At 43.8% G+C, this 27216-nt stretch overlaps 1 protein-coding gene across 1 annotated transcript in view; it reads left to right on the top strand.

Moving 5' to 3' along the window:
- Nucleotides 1-25794, top strand: part of LOC111962176 (receptor-type tyrosine-protein phosphatase zeta-like) — a 71956-nt gene extending 46162 nt beyond the window's left edge. Inside the window, 25 exon segments of the mRNA XM_070442958.1 lie at nt 3456-3524; nt 3527-3577; nt 3579-3609; nt 6274-6458; nt 6734-6860; nt 10320-10360; nt 10525-12580; nt 15563-15701; nt 17765-17856; nt 18109-18194; nt 18921-18941; nt 19131-19227; nt 19316-19398; nt 19547-19681; nt 19782-19916; nt 20158-20321; nt 20719-20854; nt 21095-21241; nt 22104-22197; nt 22669-22745; nt 23002-23157; nt 23262-23414; nt 23948-24090; nt 24611-24746; nt 24859-25794. Coding sequence (XP_070299059.1) covers nt 3456-3524; nt 3527-3577; nt 3579-3609; nt 6274-6458; nt 6734-6860; nt 10320-10360; nt 10525-12580; nt 15563-15701; nt 17765-17856; nt 18109-18194; nt 18921-18941; nt 19131-19227; nt 19316-19398; nt 19547-19681; nt 19782-19916; nt 20158-20321; nt 20719-20854; nt 21095-21241; nt 22104-22197; nt 22669-22745; nt 23002-23157; nt 23262-23414; nt 23948-24090; nt 24611-24746; nt 24859-25002 — 4698 coding nt within the window. The 3' untranslated portion in view covers nt 25003-25794.
- Nucleotides 25795-27216: the final 1422 nt, after the last annotated feature.

Below are 27216 nucleotides of genomic sequence, written 5' to 3'. Positions count from 1 at the left end.
GTTTAATTTGGAGACACAAATATGCTAATGCGGAACAGCACCCCCTATAGTTGCAAGAAGTTAATGCTAGCTAGCAACTTACATTGGCTTCTTTCTGCATTCGCGTAACAGGCAGGCTCCTCGTGAGGCAGGTGGTTAGAGCATTGGACTAGTTAACCGTAAGGTTGCAAGACTGAATCCCTGAGCAGACAAGGTAAAAATCTGTCGTTCTGCCCCTGAACAAGGCAGTTAACCCACCGTTCCTAGGCCGTCATTGAAAATAAGAATGTGTTCTTTAACTGACTTGCCTAGTTAAATAAAGGTGTAAAAAAATTAATTCGGGCAAAATCGGCATCCAAAAATACCGATTTCCGATTGTTATGAAAATCGGTATTTTGATATCGGCCCTAATTAATCGGCCATTCCGATTAATCGGTCGACCTCTACTACAAACCTGACTCAGTTACACCAGCTCTGTCAGGAGGAATGTGCCAAAATTCACCCAACTTATTGTGGGAAGCTTGTGGAAGGCTACCCAAAAACGTTTGACCCAAGTTAAACAATTTACAGGCAATGCTACCAAATACCAATTGAGTGTATGTAAACTTCTGACCCACTGGGAATGTGAGGAAATAAATAAAAACTGAAATAAATCATTCGCTCTACTATTATTCTGACATTTCACATTCTTATAAAATAAAGTGGTGATCCTAACTGACCTAAAACAGGGAATTTTTACAAGGATTAAATGTCAGGAATTGTGAAAAACTGAGTTTAAATGTATTTGGCTAAGGTGTATGTAAACTTCTGACTTCAACTGAACACCTGTGTGTGCATTTATGAAATCAGAGAGTGTGTGGATTTTTTTTTGTCAGTACAGAAGAAGAGATAGCGTGAGCAACAGGGAGAGTGGGAGTTGACAGATGTCTTTTAGAGTGTGAATGGGTTGGGTGGGACCTTAACATACACTCCTTCATCTGTATAGTTAAAAGGCATTGCACAAGGTTGTTTTCACAAGTCACTTCTAAACTGTTTCATTATGCCGGCGCCTGTGTCTTTTTGTTTTTGTGTCTGACTCTGTGCCAGAACTTTGCTTTTGATTTATGTCTGCATTCATATAAATGATCGGGCTCCGTGTGTTGTGGTGTGTGTGTTGTGTGTGTGTGTAGTGTTGTGTGTGTGTGTGGGTGTGGTTGGTCGTGTGTGTTGTGTGTGTGTGTGTGTGTGTTGTGTGGTGGGTGTGTGTGCTGTGTGTGTGTGTGTGTGTTGTGTGTGGTGTGTGTGATCTGTGTGTGTGTGTGTCAGCACCATGCGTTTCAGTTTAAGCAGAGTAAAGGCCTCTGTGCGCCTTTATTTGTTTGTTTAAATGACAGCTTTTATATACCTGTCAATCACAAATACCCTGAGGGTAACAGGGAAGACATACACGCACTCACACTCCTTTTAAGTCTTTAACTGTTGACATCCCGTTGTCTGACACACACCCTCTTTCCATTTAAACTGGCTTTCAGTCTGCCTGTTTTCGGTTCTGTATGGTAGGGTAATGTCACGTCTCAAGTTTCAAAACACTTTGAAAGGCCATTTTGGGAGAATTGTTCCTCTATTGTGTAGCTTGGTGGCTTTTCAAACACTCCCTCGAGGCGTACACTAGCTCTTATGTGATAGGATTACCATATCGCCAGTCGTGCATACAGTAGCCTATATATTCAAACAACGTTATCCACATATTTGTTGTTTTGATAACATGAACTAATAACCAATGCCTGTGCGTATGCAAAAGTAATTTTGCAAAAGTTGTGCCATAAGAGCGCCATGATCATCATGAATACTACTGTGTGTTTCTAGACAACACCACACCTATCATTACATTTGTACATACCAATGGCTGTTGCAGCGGTTGCCCGAGTCACGGTTTTGGCCCCGGGTCACACTCCCAGCCACTCTGTTTGCAATGCTGTGTGAGTCAGAGGACCAGTGTTCTGTACAGTGTTACACAATCAACTGTAGAAGAGGTGTATAGGACAGGCATCCATGCATGTGTCTAGCATGTGTGTATTTTATTTTATTTGATCTTATTTTACCAGTCAATTAAGAACAAATTCGTATTTGCAATGTTCTTATTTACAGAAAGATATTTTTGATGGCCTGTGTGTTAGGTTGTGTGACGTCTGAATACTGTATGACCCATAGTTTTGAAGGTCTGTGAGAATGTATCATGATAATAGTAATTAGCTAGTATGTGGGTGGTGCCATCAAGTCAGTGGCTTTGGAGAAGATTTCACCTCATTTTAACATTCTGTCATAAAGAAAACATGTTCAACTTAATAAAAAAAATCTCTAGAGGTTAAATTAAAAAAAGACTATAGTAAGTGCGTACTAAGTGCCAAGTAAAGTAACAAGGTTGACTGTAGGAGGGTTGACAATTTCAATTTAAATCAGCCATAAATCTCCTAGTGACAGGGTGAATGTAATCTTGTTGTGTGAAACAGGGAGTGGCGATTGAACGCGAGTTTCACAAAAAAATGACATTGTTTGGGCAACATGTATGGGCAGCAGGGTTGACTACTTCATCTTAAATCATTTATATTGTTGAAATATTTCTAGCCTGTTTAATCTATGGGCAACAGGGTTGACGTGTTGTTTTCGACCCACTCAGTTTTCCAACACAAAACAACCAGAAAAACAAAAAGAGTAGAACCAGCTCACCTGCTTTACACTATTATTTGACTATTATGATAACTATTAGATGTTCAATATTTATTTGAATGAAATATTTAAAAAGGAATAGTTTCACCATATTAAAGGACAGTTCAGTTCACGTACAGGGTCGATCTAAACTGAGGCCAGACTTAAATGAAATCACTTGATCACATCAAATAAATAAATCTAAGAAATGACTTTGTCAAAAGCAACAAAAAAATAACTAGGCTTTCCAAGATGGCTCCCCCCGTGAATAAATGTTGGGCTAAATGGGTTAAAACTTCCTGTAAGTCACAGAGCCATTGTTCTGTATGAATGTGTTGTTGTATTGTATTCTAGCTGGTGAGTTCTGTGAGGTGATGACATGCAAGCTGACTATATAACAATTAAGACATGTTAAGCTATGTAAAATCTTGTATGATGTGTTGGTTGCCATTTTTGTAGCTGGAGATGTTCTTGTGAGGTGATACCATGCAGCAGACTTCCCTGTGACATTATTTTGAGGTTATTGCTATGAAGAGTCATACAGGTTATAACTGTCATTGTGTTGTAGCTGGAGATGTTCTGTGAGTGATGACCATGCAGCAGACTTCCTCTTGTGACATTATTTTGAGGTTATGCTATGAAGAGTCATACGAGGTTATAACTGTTCATTGTGTTGTTAGCTGGAGATGTTCTGTGAGTGGATGACCATGCAGCAGACTTCCTCTGTGACATTATTTTGAGGTTATGCTATGAAGGGTCATAAGAGGTTATAACTGTTCATTGTGTTGTAGCTGGAGATGTTCTGTGAGGTGATGACCATGCAGCAGGCGGGCTACGTGATGCTGATGGACTACCTGCAGAAAACAACTACAGAGAGCAGCAGCAGCAGTTCATGGGCCAGGCCTTCTCCTCTCTACACCGGCACAGAGGAGGTCCTCACTCCCAGTATGTACTTGTTTGTCTGTCTGTGTCTGTCAGAGGAGGTCCTCACTCCCAGTATGTACTTGTCTGTCTGTCTGAGGAGGTCCTCACTCCCAGTATGTACTTGTCTGTCTGTCTGTGTCTGTCAGAGGAGGTCCTCACTCCCAGTATGTACTTGTCTGTCTGTCTGAGGAGGTCCTCACTCCCAGTATGTACCTGTCTGTCTGTCTGTGTCTGTCAGAGGAGGTCCTCACTCCCAGTATGTACTTGTCTGTCTGTCTGAGGAGGTCCTCACTCCCAGTATGTACTTGTCTGTCTGTCTGTGTCTGTCAGAGGAGGTCCTCACTCCCAGTATGTACTTGTCTGTCTGTCTGAGGAGGTCCTCACTCCCAGTATGTACCTGTCTGTCTGGTCTGTGTCTGTCAGAGGAGGTCCTCACTCCCAGTATGTACTTGTCTGTCTGTCTGAGGAGGTCCTCACTCCCAGTATGTACCTGTCTGTCTGTCTGTCTCTGTGTCTGTCAGAGGAGGTCCTCACTCCCAGTATGTACTTGTCTGTCTGTCTGTCTGAGGAGGTCCTCACTCCCAGTATGTACCTGTCTGTCTGTCTGTCTGTCTGTGTCTGTCAGAGGAGGTCCTCACTCCAGTATGTACTTGTCTGTCTGTCTGAGGAGGTCCTCACTCCCAGTATGTACCTGTCTGTCTGTCTGTCTGTGTCTGTCAGAGGAGGTCCTCACTCCCAGTATGTACTTGTCTGTCTGTCTGAGGAGGTCCTCACTCCCAGTATGTACTTGTGTCTTGTCTGTCTGTCTGTCTGTCTGTCTGTCTGTCTGTCAGAGGAGGTCCTCACACCCAGTATGTACCTGTCTGTCTGTCTTGTCTGTCTGTGTCTGTCAGAGGAGGTCCTCACTCCCAGTATGTACTTGTCTGTCTGTCTGAGGAGGTCCTCACTCCCAGTATGTACTTGTCTGTCTGTCTGTCTGTCTGTCTGTCTGTCTGTCTGTCTGTCTGTCTGTCAGAGGAGGTCCTCACACCCAGTATGTACCTGTCTGTCTGTCTCCAACAATCCATTCAAACATCTGTCGTATTCACTCCTGGTTCTTGGCACTAACACCTGATTCAACTAATCATGGTCTTGATGATTAAGTGATGAATAGATTCAGGTTTGTTAATGCTGGGCTGGAATAAAGTCTGCCGCCAAGTAACTCGCAGACAAATAGAGCATTAATATGTATTAACGCTACATTGTCATTGCAACAGAGCATAGAATGCTTAATTCTGAGCCGAAAATAGCAACATACCAATAACAAACATCATACATATATTTGTGACACTTTTGGTGGCCTATTAACATGTCATAGGTGGATTTTGATACATGTGAGGCAAGACTGGTAACCCAACTGAGAACCTGCAGCTTGTTATGGGCAAATGTAATCTGTGACACAAACGCACGCACACATATATACACACACACATATACACAGTACACTGTGGCTGTCTCACAGAGCTCATTTGATGTATCATACTATGACTGGGTCCTGACCCTAGTAAAGCCGTGATGGCAGTTTGATGTGTGTTTCCTGGTTAGACATCAGCATTAATCAGGACTTTAACTAGCATGTGGCATGCTGGCAGGCATTCAATATAAGACAGCATGTGTGTCAGCATCTGTGTGTGTGTGCCTCTCTTAATTATACCCGGACTCTCTGTATCCTTGAAGGGAGAATTTAATTGCTGTGGATGCTTAGGCACCAGGCTAATATACTAGCCCCTCTCACTCTCTCATCTTTATGTCTCTCTCTCTCTCTCTTTCCCTACATGCCAGCAATGATATTAGACTCTCAGTTTAAAGTTCTCTCCCCTCTTTCTCCCCTCTTTAGACCTGGTGGTCGCTAGGTGTTGCTAGGTTACTGTGGCTGCCCCCTCCCTTTCACAGAGCACTTTCCAAACGTATTCGGAAAATGGATACAGTGCATTGAATATGATATATAATGTACATGAATAGGTGTGAGATGCACGTCACAAAACAAATTAAAGAAAGAAAAGAACTGGAGAAAAATATTGCTGTTTCTTTGCTCCTCTCTGCCCTCTTGTGTTGAAAAGGGGTTAGTACAGAAAATGTGAATATATTTCTTAAATCCCTCAGCATCATTAAAAACATTAAATTAATGCATTCACCCCCTCACCACAAATGATTTCCATGGTCTACTCTTGTGGTGCCCTAAGTAAATGCAGGCTTAGATAATGTGTCAATGGTTTAGTTGTTGTCCTTGGCCATTGTCTCTGGTCTCATTTTGATTGATTTAAATCTCTTTCTCCCCCCTCTAATCTGTGTTAATCCCAGAGTCTCCGTGTGTCTGTGAGCTGCATTAGAGCCGCAGCACTAATCTTTGATGGTGACCTTTGACACAGGCATGAGGCACGGGTTTAGCTCTCTTAACGGGAGAAACACCCAGTTGTGATGACCATTATTCCCCCATGCAAATATTTTGGTTTTGGTGTTGCTTTACAGCCTTAATTTAACACCCCATTGGGTGTTGCTTGAAGTTTGACATTTATTCTACACAGCATTTCTTTGTACCACTGCAAGTGATTATTCTACGTGGAATTCTTATGAATCTAAAATAATTTAGATTTATTTATTTCTCGCTCTTTCTCTGTCTCTTCTGCCTCTCTCTCTCTCTGTCAGTCTGCAGTTCAGAGCCGGAGAACGTGCAGGCAGACCCCCATAACCTGACCAGCCTGCTGGTGATGTGGGAGCGGCCACGGGCGGTGTACGACGCCGGGATAGAGAAGTACTCAGTTACCTACAAGCTGGCCCAGGGAGAGGACCCTCCAGCCTTTGAGTACCTGACGGACGGAGACCAGGATGTGGTGAGGGACATTTATGTAGCGTGGGTTGTTCACGGAACTAATGCTTGTGAGCTGGAGCTCAGCAAACTAACACACAGATCACCAACTGAGGTCAATCACATTTTGGAAGGTTTGTGTGAATGAACAAATGAATGAGGGAATGGATGAAGAAACAAACAAAGAAACTAAAGAACCATAGTATGATTGAAAGCAAGAACAGATCCTACAAAGGTATAACCCTCCACATCGCCACCACCCTAAACCCCCTGTACTCCCCTCTCCCCGTCGTTCCCCAGGGGGCCATATTGCAGGACCTGATGTCCAACACCAGCTACGTGGTTCAGGTCATGGCGGTCTGCACCAACGGTCTGTACGGCCGCGTGAGCGAGCAGCTGACTGTCGACATGCCGATCGACAACCCCGGTAAGAGCGACCGCGACCGCCAATACGTCTACACAGACCGTACATAGGGGGGGGGGGGTGTTATACTCTGCCGTAGCGTTCTGCTGACATAGAGAGTAGAGACCAAACATAGACGTTTGATCATTTGCAAACCAGTTCCCTTTACTGTATTGCTTTAATGGTAGGTCTTAACAGCAAAGTCACACTTACCGCTAGTGTAGTCTAGTCAGTCAGTCAGTTTGCCGATAAGATGCCCTGAAGGCTTCTCAGATAGAGTATGAACAGATTGTGTTAAGGGAATTCTGAAGAAGTTAAAGATGTAGTTCTGTCGTGGTTTCTGATTGGTGTCCACGTGGTGTCCACGGTGTCCGCAAATGACCACACATTTCACACCCACCGAACTCTCACTGGTTTCCAGAGCCACTTCTGTTTCCCTAGCCGTCTTGGCCATGCTCCCTGTATGACGTTGTTTGTGATTTGAGAAGCCCCCCCCCCCCCAGTCTCTCTGTGTCTTCTCTTTGTCCAGTTCTGTTCCTTTAAACATGCACCCAGTTCCTCTATGTGCCACAGTAAATGTACCGCGTGTATTGTACTCTGTCCCTGGTGAAATCTTCTGTTCATCTTTCTTTGTACCCTTTTTCAAGTGTGCTTTGATTTCTAAGACGGAAGAATATCCCCCTCAATCTGTTTGTTTAAGGTCAAAGGTTATTCCATGTGTACCTTCTATGTCACACAAAATATAAAAAATTGCACTTTTGTTTTGAAATGGCATCTTTTCCTCCTGTCACAGTAAGATCATGTTTGCTTGTGTGCAGCATTTGTATGAAATGATGGGTACTCTGTATCTCCTGAATTGTAAGTTTATAATAAACACATTTTGTCTTGCTAAAAATACTCGGCATCATATTTCGATGTGCATGAATTGTATACACTCATCCAAATGACTTGAAACAATTGTGTGACCGAATGTGCTGTGACAATTGTGGGGACAAAACAACTCATTTGTGAATCGTGTTTGTGAATTCATTCATTCATCCCTTCCCTCTCCACTTAACTTTTGAAAAACCCACCTCATGCTTTACAAACCCACTCTGATCTGGCCTGAGGCCTCCATGATGTGTAACTTAGTCCCATCCAGGTAAGAGGATGTGTGTGTGCGTGGGCCTGTGTGTGCATGTGCATGGGTGTGTTAACACTCAGTTTGTGCTGAGGCGGAAGTACTACCTGTGGATAACTTTCCCTCCTGTTGTTATTTCTCTATCTATCTCTCCCTCTCCCTCTCTCTCTCTCTCACCTGGTGAGACAGCAACATATTCACCACGATTTCTAATATAGGTTCATACTATCTAATGATTTGCCGCTTCATATACTGTGGACCCATTGAAAGATGTGGATATCAAGCGTCCGAAGATTTTTGTCAAGCCTCTATCCTGGACCTGAAGACCAATCTGTGAATTAAAATAAAGTTTTGCACCCAATTCATCAAAAAAATACCATCAAAAACAGAATGGTTTTCACAAATACTCAATCTGTTTGTGTGTGTGAGTGTCTCCTTATGGTTATTCTTTCAGGTACATTTTAAAGTACGTTTCAAGTAAAGTGTCTGTCTGTAAGAACGTCGTTGGGTTTGTCAATGGGGCCAATATCTCAGAATATAATGTCATTGTTACTAATTGTCAAAGTTGTAACTAAGGGCTCTGTTCAATCCGCATCGTGGAAGTTCAGCTTCACAGCGTGATTGAAATTTAAAGGCAATGTTCCTGCTTTAGCAGAGACTGCATTCAAATCAATCAAATACATTTTATTTGTCACATGCGCCGAATACAACAGGTGTAGTAGACCTTACAGTGAAATGTTTACTTACAAACGCTTCACCAACAATGCAGTTTTAAGAAAAATACCGGGGAAAAATAAAAAAATGAATGTAACAGTAATTAAAGAGCAGCAGTAAAATAACATTAGAGAGGCTATATACAGGGGATACCGGTACAGAGTCAATGTGCTGGGGCATCGGTTAGTCGAGGTAATTGAGATAATATTATTATTCGAGTTATTAAAAAGGGTAAAAAGGGGGGGATGCAAATAGTCTGGGTAGCCATTTGATTAAATGTTCAGGAGTCTTATGGCTTGGGGGTAGAAGCCGTTTAGAAGCCTCTTGGACCTAGACTTGGTGCTCTGGTTCCGCTTGCCCTGCGGTAGCAGAGAGAACAGTCTATGACTAGGGTGGCTGGAGTCTTTGACAATTTTTAGGGCCTTCCTCTGACACAGCCTGGTATAGAGGTCCTGGATTGCAGGAAGCTTGGCCCCAGTGATGTACTGGGCCGTGCACACTACCCTCTATAGTGTCTTGCGGTCGGAGGCCGAGCAGTTGCCATACAAGGCAGTGATGCAACCTGTCAGGATGCTCTCAATGGTGCAGCTGTAGTTCGAGTCGTGCCTGGCCGTGCAGTCATGAGTGAACAGGTATTACAGGAAGGGACTGAGCACGCACCCCTGAGGGGCCCCCGTGTTGAAGATCAGCGTGGCGGATGTGTTGTTACCTACCCTTACCACCTAAGGGCGGCCCGTCAGGAAGTCTAGGATCCAGTTGCAGAGGGAGGTTTAGTTCCAGGGTCATTAGCTTAGTGATGAGCTTTGAGGGCACTATGGTGTTGAACGCTGAGCTGTAGTCAATGAATAGCATTCTCACATAGGTGTTCCTTTTGTCCAGGTGTGAAAGGGCAGTGTGGAGTGCAGTAGAGATGGCATCATTTGTGGATCTGTTGTGGCGGTATGCAAATTGGAGTGGGTCTAGGGTTTCTGGGATAATGGTGTTGATGTGAGCCATGACCAGCCTTTCAAAGCACTTCATGGCTACAGACATGAGTGCTACGGGTCGGTAGTCATTTAGGCAGGTTAACTTAGTGTTCTTGGGCATAGTGACTATGGTAGTCTGCTTGAAACATGTTGGTATTACAGACAGACAGGGAGAGGTTGAAAATGTCAGTGAAGACACTTGCCAGTTGGTCAGCGCACGCTCGCAGTACACGTCCTGGTAATCCGTCTGGCCCTTTGGCTTTGTGAATGTTGACCTGTTTAAAGGTCTTACTCACATCGGCTGCGTAGAGCGTGATCACAGAGTCATCCGGAACAGCTGATGCTCTCATGCACCGTAAACGCTGCATATGTCGGCTCAATCGGAAATTACCTTTCAATTTATATCACGGAATCTGTAATGCTTCAGCTTTACAGATTGATTAGAGCCCTAAATTGAAGGCCAGAAGAAAAACAATCACACAAACCAATGTCTAGGCTGTTATCTTCCAAACTTGTCAGACTGTTGACCATAATATGTTGAGATATATCAAGTATCAGTCTTAGTTATTTATTTGTATGAACATACTTACAGTAACCCAGTGAGCACAAGACCTCCCAAAAACGTATTTTGCTCTTTATTGTTTCCAAAATGTTTCTAACGCTCTCATCTGTGATTATTTTCAGAGGACACCCCTGATCCAGATTCTACTGGATTTGCAGAGGAAGTAAGCATTATATGACATACATTTTACTTATTTCATAATGCAATGTGGTGATACTGTCTGTAGTGCACTGCAAGAAAAAACATTAATCTAAACATAGGACAAGGAGTAGTGTCTCATAACAAGGCATCAGTATATGTGGTGTGTGACTGTGTCTTCCCCACCAGGAGGACTATGGACCCCGGGTTGAACCGGGTGAAGACCAGGACAATGACATGGACTGGACCACCCCAAGCTCTACGAGGACCAGGCCCAAAACAACCACTGGCCTACCAAGCCTCCCCTTGCCTGGTTTCAGAACAACCACCCCTTCTGTCCAGAGGAGAACCACCACTCCAGGGTCTCCTTTCAAGACCACTCAGCCCAACCGATCCCATACGTCCACGGCGCCGAGTGTAAGGTACCGCACCACGACCAGAGCTCCAGCAGAGGGGGCCATCTCACCAGGCAGCAGAGGGAGCGGGAGTACCCAGAAGTATACCACAACAGCAACCATGCCGCTGTCTCGCACTGATGACGTCACCACTTCCTCAACCAGAAAGGAGAAGGGCAGAGGGGTGGCGCCCCCCGTGACCGTCCCAAGCGGCAAAGGCAGCGGTGTTTCCATGGCCATCCCTCTCCCGGAAAGCTGGACCGTGGCCACCTCTTCCCCCTCCCTTTTTCAGGGGGTACCACCACAGCCTACAAGTCCCAGCATGCCCTTGTTTTCGTCCACTGCCTCCTCCTTCGGCAGCGTTCTCTCGCAGACCACGCAGCCGGTGTTCAACGGTGAGATCCTCCCCTCCACCCTTCCTGTATGTGACACGTCGACCCCTGGTTACCCCGGCTCCGCCCCTAGCAACGCCCCCACCGCCTGCCTGCATGCCCCTCCTTCGTCTAGACCTGTGTCGTCTGTGACCCCTCCTGCTCGGGACTCCCCGCATGCTGCTACAGCACTGTTGTCTAGTGGTGACTCATTCCTCGCTCCCTCCTCCCCCTCCTCCCCCACCCTGTCTCTCCTCCCTCACCCCTCACACCCCCTGTCTGGTTGGGAGACCGTAGTCTCTCGTGGTGTTGGCGATGAAGGCGATGATGATAGTGGTGATGGCGATGTGCTGTCTGGTTCTTCGTCCATGGCCTCGGGTGACCCTGCACTATTTAGTGACACTCCCCCCCTTCAAACTCTCCCTGACTCGCCCGTTGAGCGGGACCTGTCTGAGCTAGCCTCTAGACCGCTCCCTGCAGCCTCTCTCTCCCTGCAGCCTTCTCTTCTCCTCTCTCGTGACTTCTCTCTGTCCGGGGCCACCCCGGGAATCACTGACTATGTCTATGGCAGGCTGGGGGACTCTAGTTATGCTACGAGCGGTGTAATAGAGTCTTCTCTGTCGTGGGTTGTTGATGGTGGCGGAGGGTTCACAGTAGCTAGCAATGGTGTGGAGTCGTTGTGTACCTGCTCTCTGGATGGCACCTCGTCCTCTTCCTGGTTGCATGCCTCTCCTCACCTCCCCCTGCCCACGTCTGACTGGGGGGCGGCTAGCCTAGCACTCTACTCCTCCGGTAGCGACTTAGACCATCTCATCCATACATCTCTGGCGGGCTCCACCAACCCGTCTGTAGGTCAGCCTCTCTTCTCTTCCTCCTCCTCTCCTCCTGTTCCTCCTCATCCTCCTCTCTCCGGTTCCCATGGTGACCTGCACGTTTCTGTTACAGCCACGCCGTCCCGCTCCAAGGACCGCTGGGTCTCGGCCCTCCGAACCTCTGCCTCCGCCCCCTCCTCCTCTTCCTCCCCCGTCACCCCCACCCTCACCCCTGACCTGCAGACGGTAGACAGTAATGTGTCTGGCTCGACCCTGTCGGGAGAAGCCCAGGAGGAGCTAGATGCAGAGTGGGACAGGATTCAGAGTTCAGCCTCAGCCTCGGCCTCAGGGGAGGGAATGCTCCCTTACATCCCCACCGCCCCCCCCTCATTCACCTCTGAGGTTGCCGCCTCTCCCGATTCCGACAATGATGAACGCTCCTCTGCGTTTTACTTTGAGAGTGAGAGTGGCAGTGCTGTCGCCACGGAGACGGCGGGGAGCACGGCAACAGTATCTGCGGTAACTGCGGCGGTGCCCTGGCCGCTAGGTGGGGAGGAGCAGAGTGGCTCGGGACAGGGCGAGAGCCCATACGACAACGAGATGTCCTCAGACTTCAGTATCCCCGAGCGCACAGAGAGAGACTCTGAGGAGGAGGAGCCAATCGCAGGTAAAACAAACATCCACAAGGGGGCAACATCACCCCGTACATCAAGGCACAGTGCTGCACCTGTTGGATTGGGGAAAACGACAGCTTCCATGATGCCAATGGAACAGGAAATACTCTGGAATTTAGGAGGCACATCACCTAACACACCACCTGTCTACGATAACTAAAATCCCATAAGATGAAAGTGTGTGTGCGAGTGTTTGTGCCTGTGTGTCTGTTCACCATCATGGCCTTTCTTTGTAGAACAAAGACATAACTTTTTTATACATTTTGATTGTAGACCTCTAACAATTTAGATCCAGGCCGCTCTACTGTGGTAGAGGTTCATGTACAGGTTCATGTTGAAGTTCACAATCAGTTCCATAGTCATCATCATTTCAGTGTTCTTTGTTATGTATTTTCTCTGTGTCTCTACTGTTTATTTGCTGTAACATCATGCGACATCCTGTAGAGGGCAGCAGATCTCTTGCAAATCCCAACTCGCACCAAAATAGATTGTTTGCCTTAGCAGACCACAAGTGGTTTAATTCCCCATTAAACAGTCAATGTAATTCACACAACACTTGAGACAGTCTCAGGGCCCCTGTTTAGAATCTTTTACCGATTTTTGACCTCTTTAATATCTTTGTCATCATTCAGACCCCAGACAAAACAGCTCATCGATAGAAGCTATCATCTGCATTTAAGTCTTTGCATTAGAAGCGGGCAGAAAACAGTTTTGCCCAATAGGTTTTTATGGTCTCCACTCATTCACACCTCTTATACCTTTGCTGCATTGAGAGTCCCATAGATTTAAGCCATTGTGTGCTTCAAGCTTCGAGCCAATACTCACAAACTAACCTTTAGTGCATGTTAACTTTGTGAAAGCATTTCTGTTCACTTTCATCCTTCTTATTGCCGCCATTGTATAAGGTTTAGAGAGGTCGCTAGAGGTTTAGATTTGTTAACTGAATGGGTATAAAGATGTTGAAGCAAAGGTCTAGGGTAGCGTTTCAAATTGAAGTCAACAAGTCTACGTAGTTCAAGCAGGAGCTCTGAATTAGTCGATGTATTAGAACACAAAGGTAAGTTGGACTATTCTTTAAAAGTGCAGTTTTTTTTTTTACAAAACGACAATACATGTAGTTCAAATGCTAGAGTAGTTTGATGCTAACACGTTTCACTTGCCAAGTGTTGTCTCACCTCTATGTGAAATCACATGTTTATATTGCATTACTTGCTCAACCTTTGCAATGTTTGTTCTTGAGAACTGAGTGCATGTGTTGATTTACTGCTGAAGTGTTCGTGAGTCAGTATGTACAATGGCAAGAAAAAGTATGTGAACCCTTTGGAATTACCTGGATTTCTGCATAAAATGGTCATACAATTTGATCTGATCTTCATCAAAGTCACAACAATAGACGAGCATAGTGTGCTTAAACCAATAACACAAATTATTGTATTTTTCTTGTCTATATTGAATGCATAATTTAAACATTCACACTGTAGTTTGGAAAAAGTATGTGAACCCCTACGCTAATGACTTCTCCAAAAGCTAATTGGAGTCAGGAGTCAGCTAACCTGGAGTACAATCAATGAGACGAGATTGGAGATGTTGGTTAGAGCTGCCCTGCCCTGTAAAAAACACTCACAAAATGTGAGTTTGCTATTCACAAGAACCATTGTCTGATGTGATCCATGCCTCGAACAAAAGAGATCTCAGATCACTTAAGATTAAGAATTGTTGACTTGCATAAAGCTGGAAAGGGTTACAAAAGTATCTCTAAAGCCTTGATGTTCATCAGTCCACGGTAAGACAAATTGTCTATACATGGAGAAAGTTCAGCACTGTTGCTACACTCCCTAGGAGTGGCCGTCCTGCAAAGATGACTGCAAGAGCACAGCGCAGAATGTTCAATGAGGTTAAGAAGAATCCTAGAGTGTCAGCTAAAGACTTACAGAAATTTCTGGAACATGCTACCATCTCTGTTGATGAGTCTACGATACGTAAAACACTAAACAAGAATGGTGTTCATGGGAGGACACATCGGAAGAAGCCACTGCAGTCCAAAAAAAACATTGCTGCACATCTGAAATTCGCAAAGGAGCACCTGGATGTTCCACAGTGCTACTGGCAAAATATTCTGTGGACAGATTAAACTAAAGTTGAGTTGTTTGGAAGGAACACACAACACTATGTGTGGAGAAAAAAAGGCACAGCACACCAACATCAAAACCTCATCCCAACTGTAAAATATGGTGGAAGGAGCATCGTGGTTTGGAGCTGCTTTGCTCAGGGTCTGTACAGCTTGCTATCATCGAAGGAAAAATGAATTCCCAAGTTTATCAAGACCTTTTGCAGGAGAATATAAGGCCATCTGTCCGCCAATTGAAGCTCAACAGAAGTTGGGTGATGAAACAGGACAACAACCCAAAACACAGTAAATCAACAACAGAATAGAGGAAAATACACCTTCTGGAGTGGCCCAGAGTCCTGACCTCAACTTGATTGAGATGCTGTGGCATGACCTCAAGAAAGCGATTCACACCAGACATCCCAAGAATATTGCTGTATTGAAACAGTTTTGTAAAGAGGAATGGGCCAAAATTCGTCCTGACCGTACAGAAAATGTTTGGTTGAGGTTATTGCTGCCAAAGGAGGGTCAACGAGTCATTAAATCCAAGGGTTCACATACTTTTCCCACCCTGCATTGTGAAAGTTTACACAGTGTGTTCAATAAGACATGAAAACGTATAATTGTTTGTGTTTTATTAGTTAAAGCACAGTGTGTTTTTCTATTGTTGTGACTTAGATAAAGATCAGATCACATTGTGTGACCAATTTACGCAGAAATCCAGGTAATTCCAAAGGGTTTCTTGCCACTGTAGAAGCTGATTGAGTGAAGGATTTGTTGTGGGAGTTGTGCTGTGTGTCTCAATAGTCAACATTAGCTCACTCCTCATCCATTGTCCCCTCCTTTTCTATTCTCACCCCACTTACAGACGCCAGTAACAGCAGCCATGAGTCCAGGGTGGGTCTGGCCAGGGATAAGGAGAGGAGGGCCGTGGTCCCTCTGGCGGTGGTCTCCACCCTCACCTTCGTGGGACTCATCATCCTGGTGGGCATCCTCATCTACTGGAGGTAAGACCAGAAGGAGCATGTGGAGGAGGAGAAGAAGGAGGATGGTTATTATTAGATCCATAATGATTATTATTAGATCCATAATGATTATTATTAGATCCATAATGATTATTATTATTAGATCCATAATGATTATTATTAGATCCATAATCCATTATTATTAGACCCATTATCCATTATTAGATCCATAATGATTATTATTAGATCCATAATCCATTATTAGATCCATAATGATTATTATTAGATCCATAATTATTATTATTAGATCCATAATCCATTATTAGATCCATAATGATTATTATTAGATCCATAATCCATTATTATTTGATCCATAATCCATTATTATTAGATCCATAATGATTATTATTAGATCCATAAGTATTATTATTAGATCCATAATCCATTATTATTAGAACCATAATGATTACTATTAGATCCATAATTATTATTATTTGATCCATTATGATTATTATTATTAGATCCAATTATGATGATGAGTATCGTTTCCGCACTGACCCCTCTGACCCTAAGCATCATCTGTATAATCGGACAGCTATGCTACAGAACATGAACAACAGCTTCCTTTCTGCATTGATAGTCTCCACACACACTGGCACCAGTAAGCCTCATGCCTCCCAATGGAACAGCCCCAGGGCTGATTCCTGTCATATTGTTATTCATCTGTCACCGAGGATTGGGTCTGGTTGGTCCCCAGACATCAGGGGGCACGGGTGGAGTGAAACGGGAGGTGGCGTATGCAAAGGGTGGAGGGGGTTGACCTTAAGAACCTCATATTTGTCTGTCTCACTGGGAGGCCTAATCTTCTGTGACACGGGCCCAATATCCTTCTCACTCTCACACACTTCCCCATGACACATCCAATATCTTCACTACGGTTTGATGTCTGGCTTTTCACATGAGCTTTGCTGTGTTTGGGTAGGTTCACTTACACATAACTGCCAGCATTCAGAGTTGCGCGTCTCCAGGTATAAAGACATTTTGCCCATACTGTGAGATCATAGAAAAATACTACTTTTCCCTGACCGGTCGGACAGTAAAATAACCAACTTCTGCAATCCAATCAAGGACACACTTTCAAAAATGTAAACACTTTAAGACTGTACATTTCTCATCCACTGGGCTGGAGACGTGACATATTGTTCATGCTTTCTGCCCTGTTATTGTATTTTCATGTTAAGCCGTAGTAATCTTGGCGCTGCTAAGGGATTAAATCTGAGAGATGTACCCCACTCAGAGTGTAGAGCGTTGAGCTTGGGGCTCGGGGTCGTCCAGGGGTTGGGGAACAGGGCCTCGGGTGGAATAGGAGGGGGAAAGGGCCTGCGTCTCATTATGTCCGACACGAAGGCGCTGTGTCAGCGTCTTGTAAAACGACTGGAGCGAGGCTAAATTGAGGTAATCCCTTCCGTGTCGCATCCTTGTACTTCCCCTGGTGACACGGTGTTCATTTGGCCACCCCATAGCTGTGCACTTGGGTTTAGCAAAGTGTGGACGTCTTTTAGAAAGGCAAACATGTTATCTACTGGGGACATCTCTTTGCTGGTTTTGTCGTCCAGAGTAATCTGTGTGGTGATGTCCATTTTTGGGTAGCTGAACACAGGCTCATCAAAAGAAATGCATGCGTGATCCTGTTAAAAACTTGTCAGAGATTAGAAGGATTTTTTTTTTCCTGTGTTACGGACAGATTACCATGTGTTCGCCAACATCTGTGGTTGTCTTTGTATCTTAAAAAACACAACAACAAAAGTGTTTTTTAGGCCTTTCTTGTCTCTGAGCGTGATCTTTTTACGTCTCAAAAATATATCTACAGTTATTGTCTTTTTATTACATTTTACTCAATCATAACACCAATATTATTATTGTCTTTGTCACAATTCTTTTGCACATTTTTCACCAAACGAGAACAAAGCATACAAATACCTCTTTTGCGTTAGATGAGATGGAAAAAAGCTATATTTTTTGGCGACAAAATGTAAAAAATCTATTTTTCCATCTCATCTAATACAAGTTTATTAACTTATATCATCGTACATATGTTTCTACAGAAAGTGTTTCCAGACTGCCCATTTCTACATAGAGGACAACACATCGCCCAGAGTCATATCTGTTCCACCCACACCATTGCTTACAGCTACAGGTAACCATCCTGAGACAAGCACACTCTCACGCAACACACACACACACACAGATAAAAGTGTTAACAAGCACAGAGCCATGTAGACAGTTATCCTCTCCATCTGTCCGTGTTCTACATTTTCATCAAGCCTACCTCTGTCATTAACACTACCTCACTCAACATCTGCTTCTGACAGAGTATTGAGTTTCAAACGTTCATTCTGATAAAGGACTTTTGTTGATCATCTCAATAGCTTTGCTCTCTGCCTTTCAGATGAACATGAAGCCCTTACGGTGAAGCAGTTTGTCAAGCACGTGACAGAGCTCCACCACAGCAACACATTCTCCCGGGAGTTTGAGGTGTGCTGTCACATTCTGTAACCTTTGCTCCCTCAGATCACAGGATATCGTTTATGACAAAAACACAACGAGTATTTATTGGTTACGTGTTTCAAGTCAGCTGTCTACCTGTTTTTTAGTTAATGCTGTTCTGTGTGTATCCATCTTGCGAAATTGTTACGTGTCGTTTGCGATGTTACACGGTGGCTGCCATTATTTTAAGGTCAGCATGCAGAAACCTTATGGGGCGGTAGGCTATGCACTGTGATGGCCATTCAAACTCACACTCTCTCTCATTCTACATGCTACAGGCCCAGATTCCTCTGAGGAGCCATGTTTGTTGTCCTTACCACTGAGACTTACAAATGTATCATAATCTACACTGCATTCATGGATGTTGATGTTTCTCTGGATCAAGTTAAGATAGGTTCAACTGGATATTTACCATTGCTTACCATGTTAAATCCAGCTTGGCATTTTATCAGTGCTGTGTAAATGCATACATGTGTAAATGTTGTCAATAACACAAAAATAGGTTTGTAAGTCAAAGCTAATATGGACATTAACATGGTACATGGAGTGAATCTGAAAGCCGCTTTTGAAGCCTTGTTTATCGCATGAACAGTGTCTTTATGTTGAGATTCGCCCATAAACCGTTTTCTTGTTATTTATTTTGACTTTTTTGCTCACCTTGTGTCATGACATTACATTGCTGTGCTTTTTGCATTCTCACTCCCCCTCCATTAGATATTGAAAGAGTGTTACGAGGTAAGCTGTGTCTCCCTTTTCTCTTTCGATTCGATTATTTCTGTAGTAAACGTGTGTAGATGTTTGTCACATTTCCAGCTGCCCATGTTGACGTTTTTGTCATTGATGACACATTTTTATTTGGCTGCATAGTAATGGAGGATGGTGGGATGTTAGGGGTGGAGTGATGAAGGTCATGTGTTTTTTTAGGAGGTGCAGGTGTGCACGGTGGACCTGGGTATCACCACAGACGGCTCCAACCATCCAGACAACAAGAACAAGAACCGATACATCAATATCCTGGCCTGTAAGTCAAACATGCACCTTCAAACACATGTACACACACATACATTATTGAATGCACCCAGCTTATCTCTTTCCTCCTCTACTCCTAGATGACCACAGCCGAGTAAGACTCTCAACCCAGGCTGACAAAGATGGGAAGAGTGGAGATTACATTAACGCAAACTACGTTGACGTAATCAATTTTTGTTGCATTTCAATCTGCACAATAACGTCAGATGTTAGCAGTGTTATGAGGGCAAATGTCTTGTTGACGTGTCAGTAGATAATCTGTTGTTCACTCTCTTTCTCTTTACCTTCCTCTGCCGCCCTTCCCTCCTCAGGGTTTCAACAAGTCCAGGGCCTACATCGCGGCCCAGGGCCCTCTCAAGTCCAGCACCGAGGACTTCTGGAGGATGGTGTGGGAGCAGAACGTGGGCGTCATCATCATGATTACCAACCTGGTGGAGAAGGGACGGGTGAGAGACCGGGGCCACCTATACGCTTATACATATTTAGTAATAGTTTATTCATGCTTATTCATGAAAGTATACGAAACTGTTTTGTTGTGTCTCTCAGAGGAAGTGTGACCAGTACTGGCCCCTGGAGAGCCAGGATGAGTACGGTGGTTTCCTGGTGACGGTGAAGAGCAGCAAGGTTCTGGCCCACTACACCGAGAGAACCTTCACCCTCAGGAACACCAAGGTCCAAAAGGTTAGAGGTCACACAATTTACATCACACTTACCTCTCATTCACCATTAATAGTTTCACCTCTACTTCCTCACATATATTATCTACTTTGGTTGCACCTACCCTACAAGTCAGTTGAAGCACTACGTCATTACAACTTTAGTTTCTGAACATTTCGTATGGAACTCACGAATCCCAAGTGTCAAAGTGACAGCCAAAGTCCCATCCTGTTCACCACTTCCTGTTTCCTCCCACCAACCCCAGGGTTCACTGAAGGGGCGTATTAACGAGCGGACCGTGACACAGTACCACTACACCCAGTGGCCAGACATGGGCGTGCCTGAGTACACTCTCCCCGTGCTCACCTTCGTCCAGACGTCCTCCAAAGCCAGGACAGATGACATGGGGCCTGTCGTAGTGCACTGCAGGTAGGAAGCCATAGATTTGCAGAATGTATAGAATAGCTTTGAGGTCAATACCATTTTTCCACACCGAAATTACTAATTCAATTCGGTCAATTAAAAATGGCTCATCTTCTGGATGTGAATGATTCAATTTAGGAAGTAAATTTACATTCGGATTGGCATAGAAATAGAATAGAATGGACATGGTCCTCCATTAAATGCAATCTCTTAACATCCATTCTGTGGCTGCTTTCACCTAGTCCAGCTGAGAAGGTCAACAATTATTTCATAGAGAACTAGAGTGAACTCAAAATACCAGGATTCACAATCTATATCAGAACCTTCCTCTATCCAAGTACTTTCTCTATTGAAATGTGGCTCTTAAATGTAAACTAAATTGTGTACCTCTGTGTGTTTCTAGTGCGGGCGTAGGCAGGACTGGCACCTACATAGTGTTGGATAGCATGCTGAAGCAGATCAAAGAAGAGAGCACGGTCAACATCATGGGTTTCCTCAAACACATCCGCACACAGAGGAACCACCTGGTACAGACAGAGGTGAGAGCTCAGCCAGAGGGGGGGTTGCACTTTTGGAACTTTTCTATTGGTGCCATTGCGCCAGAAAAGCTCAAATAAAGGCTTCTAAAGTATTTGAAAGAATACTTTTTGATCCCAGGTCTGATACCAACAAGAAAACAGTGAATCTACTATGATCAGTTGTCCTGTTACCTTTCCAGCACTGTATGAATGACAACACCCAACTAAGGCTTTCAACCCCTACTTTCCCTGTGCATTCAGGAGCAGTATGTGTTCATCCACGACGCCCTGGTGGAGGCCATCTTGGGCAAGGAGACGGAGGTTTCCTCCAGCCTCATCCACAGCTACGTCAATGACCTCCTGACCCCAGGGCCCTCCGGCAGGACGCAGCTGGAGAAACAGTTTAAGGTAAAGACACATGCTTATAACAGCTTACAACAAGTCATAGGGGAAGTATTTGCATTACAGCAAAATGTACAACTGGTAAACTTTCCATAACAACTTCAGTAGGACATAAAGGGCCGAACTAAAAGTAAAACGTGCATTTAAAGGAGAATTTGTCTATGGGGTTTAAAGACAGTTTTAGTTTTTTTCACATCAATTGTCTTTCTTTGTCCTTTGAAAAGAGCAGTTGCAACCGCTGGCACATCATGTTTAAACACTGACAGTTAATCTGGTGCCACTGAGTACGTTTACATGCACACTAGTAATTCAATATTAAACAGATTACGTCAGTAAGCCGAATATGGCATTAAACACCTTGCTCTGCTTATCTTAATCGGTCATAATCGAAGTAAGTATACGCCTATTAAAACACCTGGTTTTCTGAGCAATCTTTCAAATTATTAGGACATGTAAGCAGCTTAATCGGAGTTCCAGCGGTGTGTTTGATCTGCACGTGTGCTAGCACGAGCAGCGCGAGTGAAGCTTCCATCTTTTGCACGAGTGAAGTGAGTTCGGAAAAACTGAAAGTATGTATCTTAGAAATAGTTTTCACGTACAAACTTTAAATATCCGAACTCAGCATCAAATAGGCTTCCCAAAAATAACATAGTTGCTGTGGTAGAACATATATTTAGATTGGCAATTTTCTGCATTTATCACAGTCCCATCAGGTAGTCTGATTTCAGATGTGTTTATGTAAACAGGATTATTTGGGAAATCGTTCTTCTTGGAAAACATGTAAACGTTTAAATCAAACTATTATATTAATCTGACTATTCACAATAATCATATTGTGTGCATGTAATCGTACTCAATGTGATTACAGCTGGTATCCCAGTCCAATGCCAAACAGTGTGACTACTCGGCAGCCCTGAAAGAGTGCAACAGAGAGAAGAACAGAAACTCCTCTTTAATACCCGGTGAGTTCCAGACAGGTTTGTTAATACTCTCCAGAAGTTAGAGGTAGTTTCGTGAGCCAATGCTAACTAGCATTAGCGCGAAACTACCTCAAACTTCCTTCATACTGGACTCAGAAACATAAAATGTAAAATCCGTTTAACAGTGTGTAGACAATGAGACCTCACCTGGCCTCAACATTGTCACTTTCAAATGAACATTTAGCAAAATTCCCCACACTTGGACCCCTCAACAAAAACTGTTATACATTTTTATTTTTATTTTGTTATTTGAAAGCATAAACCTTGGCAACTGTTTTACTCTTGTTTGGTGTAAGCAAATGTGTGTCACAAAATCACTTTAGGTAGATAAGCAGTCGTCATGGTTAAGTCATTCTGCTTTAATAAAGCTAATCATTGTAATATTAATATTATACAAAATTACCTTCTCTATACCTAATGAGGAAGTTTAACATCGCGTGGCTTTGTCTCCAGTTGAAAGGTCACGGGTGTGTCTGTCTACGGTGGTGGGAGAAACTACATCAGATTACATCAACGCCTCATACCTCACGGTAAGAACCCAACCATTCTACATAAAGGAGTCAGATGCAGCAGTGGAGGCTGCTAACGGGAGGACTGCTCATAATAATGGCTGGAATTGAGTGAATGGAATGGTATGGTATCAAACGTATGTTTTTTATGTGTTTGATACCATTCACTCCATTCCAGCCATCATTTTCAGTAAATTCCACTTTTGGTTACCTGTCCAAATTGTATGAATGTTTATACCACCTGTCTAAATTTTCTACCACCGGTTGTGTTCCTCAGGGGTACCGGCAGAGCACTGAGTTCATCGTGACCCAGAACCCACTGGCCAGCACGGTGACAGACTTCTGGAGGATGATCTGGGATCACAACGCTCAGGTCATCGTCACACTGCCGGGAACACCAGGAACAGCGGGAACACTGGGAACACCAAGCCTGGTGGGTATCTATCTGTCCTCCTGGACACAAAACTGCTGATGTATGCAGGCAGCCATTTTGTGCCTCAAATAGGAAGTCCTTATCACATCTTTCTGTGTTTTCAGGCAGAGGGGGAGGAGCCGTACGTGTACTGGCCCCGCAAGGAGCAGCCAATCAGCTGTGAGGCGTTCACAGTGACCCTGCGGAGCGAGAACCATGTGTGTCTGGTCAACGAGGAGATGCTGGTGGTGCAGGACTATGTCCTGGAGGCTACACAGGTGAGCTGAGGGAGATCAGTAAGACCAGGGAGATCAGCTTGATAAGATAAGAGATCAGTCACAATAGCATGATCAGCTACTTAGAATAGACTAACTCCATTGAAGAGGAGGATCAGCCACACACTGTGGGATCAGCCCAAAAAGAACAGCCTCATAGAAAAGACCAGTCGCTATGGGCCAGTCGTTATGGACCAGTTGCTAGTGCTCAGCAAATGTTATCACTGTGTCTATACCCCAAAAACATTTAACAACTGTTTATTGTTACACAGAGGGAATATATAGCAACATGAGTATTCCATTTAGGAGTTGTTCTGCTCATATTTCTCTGGATCTTGGCCCATGGTGAAACCAAATGAAGGGTGGAAATGGAATTCAATACACATTCCCCACACGTCAATGGAGCACAGCTGTTATTTTTCACACAGTTTTCACTCAACCATCTGTACCTCCAATCACTGGACCACTTTCAACACACATACACACAGGCACACACACACTCTGTCTTATTGTGTTATTGTCCCCCTCTGGGCCAGGATGACTATGTTCTGGAGGTGAGGCACTACCGGACGCCTCGCTGGCCCAACCCAGACAGCCCCATCAGCAGCACCTTTGAGCTGCTCAGCCTGGTGAGGGAGGAGAGCTCCTCCAAGGAGGGCCCCATGGTTGTCCATGACGAGTAAGACCTATTGATTATTTATCTGTGAAATAAGGTAATGATGTCCACTCTAAACCTTTTTCAAGACCTGGAACCAATGGAATAGTCCCAAAAGTCAAAATCTCACCCAACTGGAACCAGGCAAGCTCAATACCCCTGAATCCCTCTTTTGCCTTCTATTTTGGCCACTGGTAATAGATTCAAGACGATCCACTCTGACCTAAGAGGATAAGAAGATATGTCCATATTTCCAATACTCTTAATATTTCTTGGAACTGAAACCTGCACTGATCCAGGCCTATTGAGACAATCCTGTCTCAATACTCTTGTATGGCGCTCAATCCTTGGTTTTAACCACAGATAATACTGTAAAGGTTCAGTAAATACTTACAAACTGGAGCATAGAGCACTAATCCTGTAACATTTCCCAAATATGTCTTGGAATTAGCCCAAAGTATCTAAAGCTAGCTTAGCCCCTGGCTAATATGAGCAGAGATTTTCAGTTTTATAAGCACTTCATGGCGCTGGTCTGATTTTGCAGGATTGGCGGTGTTACTGCGGGAACCTTCTGTGCCCTGTCTACTCTGGTGTGCCAACTAGAGTTGGAGAGCTCTGTGGACGTGTACCAGGTGGCCAAGATGATCAACCTCATGAGGCCCGGGACCTTCACTGATGTTGTTAGTCAATCTGAATCACCGCCTGACTGTACCTGAGTGATGCACATTAGCCATTTTGTGTTAAAACATTCTCCCTTCAACAGCACAGTTTCTATATTTCTTTCTCATTCAGGAGCAGTACCAGTTCCTGTACAAAGCCATGCTGAGCTTGGTTGGCACACAGGAGGACGAGAGGACGCTCCAGTCCTCTGACAACAACGGAACGGTCCCAGGGGGCCCTGTCAGCACAGCCGAGAGCCTTGAGTCCCTGGTGTAACCATGGCAACGGGGCCCCTAACTTGCCAGTATGGACTCTTGCCTGTCTCACTCTGTTCAGTTTTTAAAGACAGCAGCTTTGCCTTTTTCCCCTCCTTTTTTTCTCCTCTTCTGTTCTCCGTCGTTGAATGGCAGTTTCCTGACCGCTGGACATGATACCGCACGACCCTGTAATGTGTGCCTTTGTATATTCATCTTGTACTTCTAACGGCATTCATACAATTGTAGATTAACTTTACGATGTTTTGTCGATACTGCCGTCTTGAGATGTTTGCTTAACTAACTGTTTTCCCTAAACTTTCGTATTTATTGGCAGTAAGCTATAAAAAAAAAAAGAAGGGAAAATGCAACTTTTACGTTAAACAACATTTTGTTAGCCTATTTTTTGTAGAGTCAATGCATTGAGCAACTCATTCTTCCATCTAGACAATGTAAATACTATTTTGTTTGTAGCAACAGTGAGCTTTTGAAATCAAAAATGCACATTGGCATGAAATAATAAATCTAATATGTAAATAATATTATAGCAACCAAGACAATGGACCAAATTTCTATTTATACTTCTAGATTTTTATATTTTACTACGTTTTTTTTAGTCAATTTTCAATGTATGGCTGCATTCGAATAACTTAGTCAAAGCAATTTTTAAAAATGTTTTAATGTTATAGCTAGTGTTCTGTATTTTGTAATGGACTAAATATGAAACTTGGGGTACTGACACGTTTTTTGCTGTACATGAAACTTTGCTGGATGATTAGACATAGGATTAAACAAGTGAAAGAGAACCAAGGAAGGAGCTTTTGGAGTGGTCTGTTCCATTTTTTTTTTAACTACTGTGAGGGTCAATCTAGACCTGTGGGTGCACAGTACATTAAAGTTAAACTGTTCCATAATTGGTGTAACTTCACATTGAACTGGATGCTAGCACTATACAGCCTGAGGCGTGGGCGGCATCCTGCCCTCAGGTCAGGTGCATTGTGAATATACAGTATGTTATTAGTGCCTCAATAGAGTTCATCTGACCCCATCAAATTGTTCAGCAGATGTTTGAAATAATTATTATGCATGATCATTTCCAAGTAAGGCAGCTGGGCTAAGCCTTAACAATCAAGCCAAGGTATGAGCTGTCCATTTTGCAGTGGGAAAGTTATGCTTCAATTTGCTGCCATATGACTGGCTTCACATTTGTCTCCAGCGATTATAAGGTAAAACAGATGTAAAACAATTGTAATTTATATTTTCAATTCTCTTATCCAATCAGAGTACTCATTTACCTAGCTCTTATCAATAGTTCTTATCAGGTTATAAATTACAGTGCATGGAGAATGGCGTTATTTCTATCTGAAAAAAATCAAGTAGATGCTGGTAGGATCACGAGACCTTATTCATGATTTCCTCACACATTAAGGTGGTGGCATTATTTGGGATTTAAGAGGTGCTTTTTTGCTATGTTGCAGAACGGTTTATACTGAACGACACGTTTCCCCAAACGTTCTTGAACAGACAGGTACGTTTGCTCCCGTTTGGTGTGGCTTGAAGCAACAAGTGACGTATTTAAAGGGCAGTGGCCATGCTGACAGCGTTCCCCAGCACACAGCCCAACCATCCCTGTTTTTCAACTGGTCGTTCAGTACTGTTTCCTTTCCATTGAACGTTCCAGAATGTAAAAACTTACACCGTAATCTGATCTGGGCTGCGTTCAGTATCTGTAGACACAACTTCATTAGGTGTAGCAGGTGAATAGCATTAAGCTTAAATTCAAGGTCAGAATACACAGAAAGAAAAGTGCATAAAAAAGGAATTACTTAACATTTTCACATGCTTAACTCAGATCAGAATTGGGGCCCAGTCTGCCTAGATGCTATGCAAGTCATTAAAGAAAGTGTTTGTTTATGGTTTAAAAAAATATAACTGCCACTTCCTCATTGTCTTGCCCCCTCTTGAACCACCTACCTCCTATATACACCCTTCACCCAAATGTGATCAGGGGGCTTTGTGGGGGTGATCAAAGATTTGCTATGATAGAATGATCTTTCGGCAGGCTCCTGATAAGCCCTTGTTAAGAAACAATATGTGAGGTCAGAAGACAAACGGGTGGCTTGATGAAACAGATCCATTTTAGACACTGGATTATGGATTCCCGGAGACGGAGATGCGACTCTATGGAGTTATGGAATAATCCATGTGGAGAATTGGTTATTCCAGTAGATTTTCA

Source organism: Salvelinus sp. IW2-2015, linkage group LG4q.1:29, assembly GCF_002910315.2.
Source record: "Salvelinus sp. IW2-2015 linkage group LG4q.1:29, ASM291031v2, whole genome shotgun sequence".
Taxonomy (NCBI): domain Eukaryota; kingdom Metazoa; phylum Chordata; class Actinopteri; order Salmoniformes; family Salmonidae; genus Salvelinus; species Salvelinus sp. IW2-2015.
Note: the sequence above shows the minus strand (reverse complement) of the source record. Positions and strands in the feature narration are given on the sequence as shown.